The 2,085-nt window shown below is 50.7% G+C and overlaps 2 protein-coding genes across 2 annotated transcripts; one reads left to right on the top strand and one right to left on the bottom strand.

Moving 5' to 3' along the window:
* Positions 1–218: 218 nt before the first annotated feature.
* PPTG_14569 (hypothetical protein) lies at positions 219–1,049 on the top strand (the record flags this gene model as incomplete). The annotated part of the gene is made up of 2 exons (XM_008911940.1): positions 219–770; positions 834–1,049. The coding sequence occupies 2 exons, from the start codon at positions 219–221 to the stop codon at positions 1,047–1,049; spliced, it is 768 nt and encodes a 255-aa protein (XP_008910188.1).
* Positions 1,050–1,169: 120 nt separating this feature from the next.
* On the bottom strand, positions 1,170–2,062 carry PPTG_14568 (hypothetical protein; the record flags this gene model as incomplete). The annotated part of the gene is made up of 2 exons (XM_008911939.1): positions 1,170–1,265; positions 1,334–2,062. 2 exons carry the CDS (start codon positions 2,060–2,062, stop codon positions 1,170–1,172), a joined length of 825 nt encoding a protein of 274 aa, XP_008910187.1.
* Positions 2,063–2,085: the final 23 nt, after the last annotated feature.

Genomic DNA, 2,085 nt, shown 5'->3' with positions numbered 1-2,085 from the left:
GCTCTCTTGCCCCCAAGCTTCTATCCGAATTGAAGTTTGCAGAGGGATTTATTGACCTTGTGGTCCGCGTCCTGAATGTGGATGATTGCGACGAGCCCGTACGGTTAACAGTTTGGGATGGTTCAGGCAGCGCAGAGGAATCGGATCAAGTTCTGGTGCGTGCATTACAGGACAAAGGCGTTGCAGTCCCCCCATACGGACTACTCAAAGAAGTGATCATGTCATCCTGCTGGCTTGTCGTGCGTGAAATGTGCTTCGTCGATGGAATGCTCAAGAACTGGTGTCGTTTTCGCAATTTGGCAGTCGGAGTAGACGAGCCTATACCCGGAGCTGTAATTGCTCCTGGAGGAAGAGAAATCCTGCGGTTCCGGGAGGTATCGTCTTTCGTGTTGATGCCGGACTTCGCGTTGGACGTACGGCGACGTTGTTCATTGATGGGCACGCCGAACTCAAGCATAACAGCCAACAATGACCAGCTCCGTACTTGTTCTCCAACGGAGAACCGTGTCAGTCCAGAGCAAGTTGTCACGGTGATTCCCGATCGTATCCGGAAAAATATCCCTGTGACTCCTTTGCGTGAGATCCTCAGTTCTCCTCAAACCCCTCGGAAGTTCCACTGCTGGGCTCGTGTCCGCAGCATTTGGCCTAACGACATCGAAAAGATCTGCAAACCCAAGTCTGGCAATAGTGACGAATTCATTTATTCGTTCGCGTTGACTGTCGAAGAAGGAAGCGAGTCCTTGAGCATAATTGTGTACGGCAAAGACGCGGTAAGTCAGCACCTACAGCAACAGATGTGACAGTGCTAAACCTGCTTGTCTTTCTGCTCATAGGAACATTTTCTTCACGGCATCCCTCCATGTGATCTCAGCAGTAGTACAAGCTCCAAAACGTTGCTGGAAAAGCGCTTCGCTGCTCTGTTGAAAGCATCCAACGCCTTCCATTGGTGTATCAAGTCATACTCCGTGTCGTTGCCATCTGGGCGGTCTGTCTGCCCAGGAACTGCTGTTCGATACCGTTTGTTCGACACCCTGCTTCAATGCTCGTAACCGATACTAAATCAAGTTCAAACCTGTGCGAAAGCAAGCAGGAAGATTTTTTCGTGTGTGCCATGCACGTCATTCCATTATTGCAATGCAAACATGAATATACTTTACTTGTCTGGCACTTCACGGAGAGCCAAGACTCGAGATAGAAATACTGTCAGCAGGGTTGCCTTTCATGCCTTCCAGATCCAATTCGCCCAGCCTGCCTTGCTGATGCAGCTAAAGAATACAAACACAACATAAGCGTAAGTACACCAATCACCAGCTACCAATCAGACGTGGCATACCTTCTCCAACCAGTAGAACTCGTTGTCCTGCGGCATGTATCCGCTCATACGTCCGCCACCCATCGCGTTCTGGATAGCTTGAGACTGCATAAGCTGCTGCGACATCGACATGTGGCTGCTGTACATCATAGTGTCTCCCATCCTCATCGACTTCTCCATCTCTTCTTCCTTCAGCTTGCCCAGACGTTGCATAAGTGCCTCTCCTTCACGAGCACCGACCCATTTCGGGTGGTTCTGCTTGAAGTTAATAAACGAGCTCTCCATCTTGGCGTCGTTACCGTACTCCTTAAAGTCGAACTCCGCGAACCGGCAAACAGCTCCAGTACTAGGATGCACGAGCGAATGTGACCGCAGGAAGAGCAAGATCTCGCGGGCAAGTCGTGGAAGCGAGACACACAAGATATACGGAGCCAACAAGACCGACACGCATTCCTCCGCGAAAAGCACGGCTTTGTAAGGGAACAGTACCGTGAACGCGTCTCGCACCTCGAACGAATGACACTGGCCCCGCCATTCCTTCGGAAAGTAGTGCGTTTCAGCAGAGACCTGCATCATCGCTTCTTCACAATCCCCGTTGACCAGGAACGGAGACGCAGACGTCGTAAAGGAACGCGATAACGCGAACACACCCGTCGAAATGGTCAAATACCACAGCAATTCATGACCAAATAGTGTAGTTTGGAGCAGCACCGACTCTTCCAACAGACTCACGAGAAGTAGAACAGCCATCAACGAGCTCGCACAGAATGACA

The sequence above is a fragment of the Phytophthora parasitica genome, assembly GCF_000247585.1.
Source record: "Phytophthora parasitica INRA-310 unplaced genomic scaffold supercont2.43, whole genome shotgun sequence".
Classification (NCBI taxonomy): Eukaryota; Oomycota; class Peronosporomycetes; order Peronosporales; family Peronosporaceae; genus Phytophthora; species Phytophthora nicotianae.
This window is presented reverse-complemented; position numbering and strand designations above follow the sequence as displayed.